General features: G+C 61.0%; 1 protein-coding gene across 1 annotated transcript; it reads left to right on the top strand.

Annotated features, from left to right (window-relative positions):
- Positions 1 to 200: 200 nt before the first annotated feature.
- On the top strand, positions 201 to 589 carry LOC120991868 (histone H2B type 2-F). Its single transcript, XM_040420619.1, has one exon. The coding sequence runs from the start codon at positions 202 to 204 to the stop codon at positions 580 to 582; it is 381 nt and encodes a 126-aa protein (XP_040276553.1). The 5' UTR covers position 201; the 3' UTR covers positions 583 to 589.
- Positions 590 to 1,007: the final 418 nt, after the last annotated feature.

A 1,007-nucleotide genomic window follows, 5' to 3' on the forward strand; every position in this document is an offset into this window, starting at 1 on the left:
TGAGCCCCGCCCCTCTATTTGCTCCGCCCCCGGCTCAGCTGGATGGATGTGAGGCCGCCAATTAGGAGCAGTGGAGACACCACGTGACCCTCTCCTCCAGTAGATCGGCGCGCAGTCAGCAGCAGCTCATTTGCATGGCCCGTGTATAAATACCGCCGCGGTGGCAGGAGGAGAACAGACGAGATTTTGTCCTCAGTCAGAATGCCCGATCCCGCCAAGTCCGCCCCAGCGCCCAAGAAGGGCTCCAAGAAAGCCGTCACCAAGGTCCAGAAGAAGGACGGCAAGAAGCGGAGGAAGAGCAGGAAGGAGAGCTATGCCATCTACGTCTACAAGGTGCTGAAGCAGGTCCACCCCGACACCGGCATCTCCTCCAAGGCCATGGGCATCATGAACTCCTTCGTCAACGACATCTTCGAGCGCATCGCAGGGGAAGCCTCCCGCCTGGCTCACTACAACAAGCGCTCCACCATCACCTCCCGGGAGATCCAGACCGCCGTGCGCCTGCTGCTGCCCGGAGAGCTGGCCAAGCACGCCGTCTCCGAGGGCACCAAGGCCGTCACCAAGTACACCAGCGCCAAGTGAGCGCCGCTCTCCGGACCCAAAGGCTCTTCTCAGAGCCCCCACCCTGTCTCCAGCGGAGCTGCTCCCGGGTCTCCCCGTTGTTCTCACAGTGGCTGCGGTTTTCCTCCCTGTCAGCTCGATGAGATGCGGTAACGCTATCGGAAGTTACAATACAAGCTCCCCTCATCCTCCTCCTCCATGCCCGATCACTACTCCCATCATCCTTCTCCTCAGTGTGGCGCTCCCTGGAGAGAGGCTGTGCGGCCGCTCAGTGCAGGACAGGAGGACGAGGCTCCTACGGGCACATAACGGCTGCGGGGTCCAGAGCTCTGCTATTGGCTGGGAGAGCTCAGGATCTCGTCGCTCGTTTGAATTTCCCGCCTATAGTTGAGCTGCGGATTTACAGGTGGAGCCGGTCATGTGACCTGTACCAGCGCCGCTCATTG

This window comes from Bufo bufo, chromosome 2, assembly GCF_905171765.1.
Source record: "Bufo bufo chromosome 2, aBufBuf1.1, whole genome shotgun sequence".
NCBI lineage: Eukaryota > Metazoa > Chordata > Amphibia > Anura > Bufonidae > Bufo > Bufo bufo.

What these genes read in the sequence shown, in the direction of transcription:
- LOC120991868 (XM_040420619.1), top strand. Translation starts at nt 202, where the DNA reads ATGCCCGATCCCGCCAAGTCCGCCCCAGCGCCCAAGAAGGGCTCCAAG.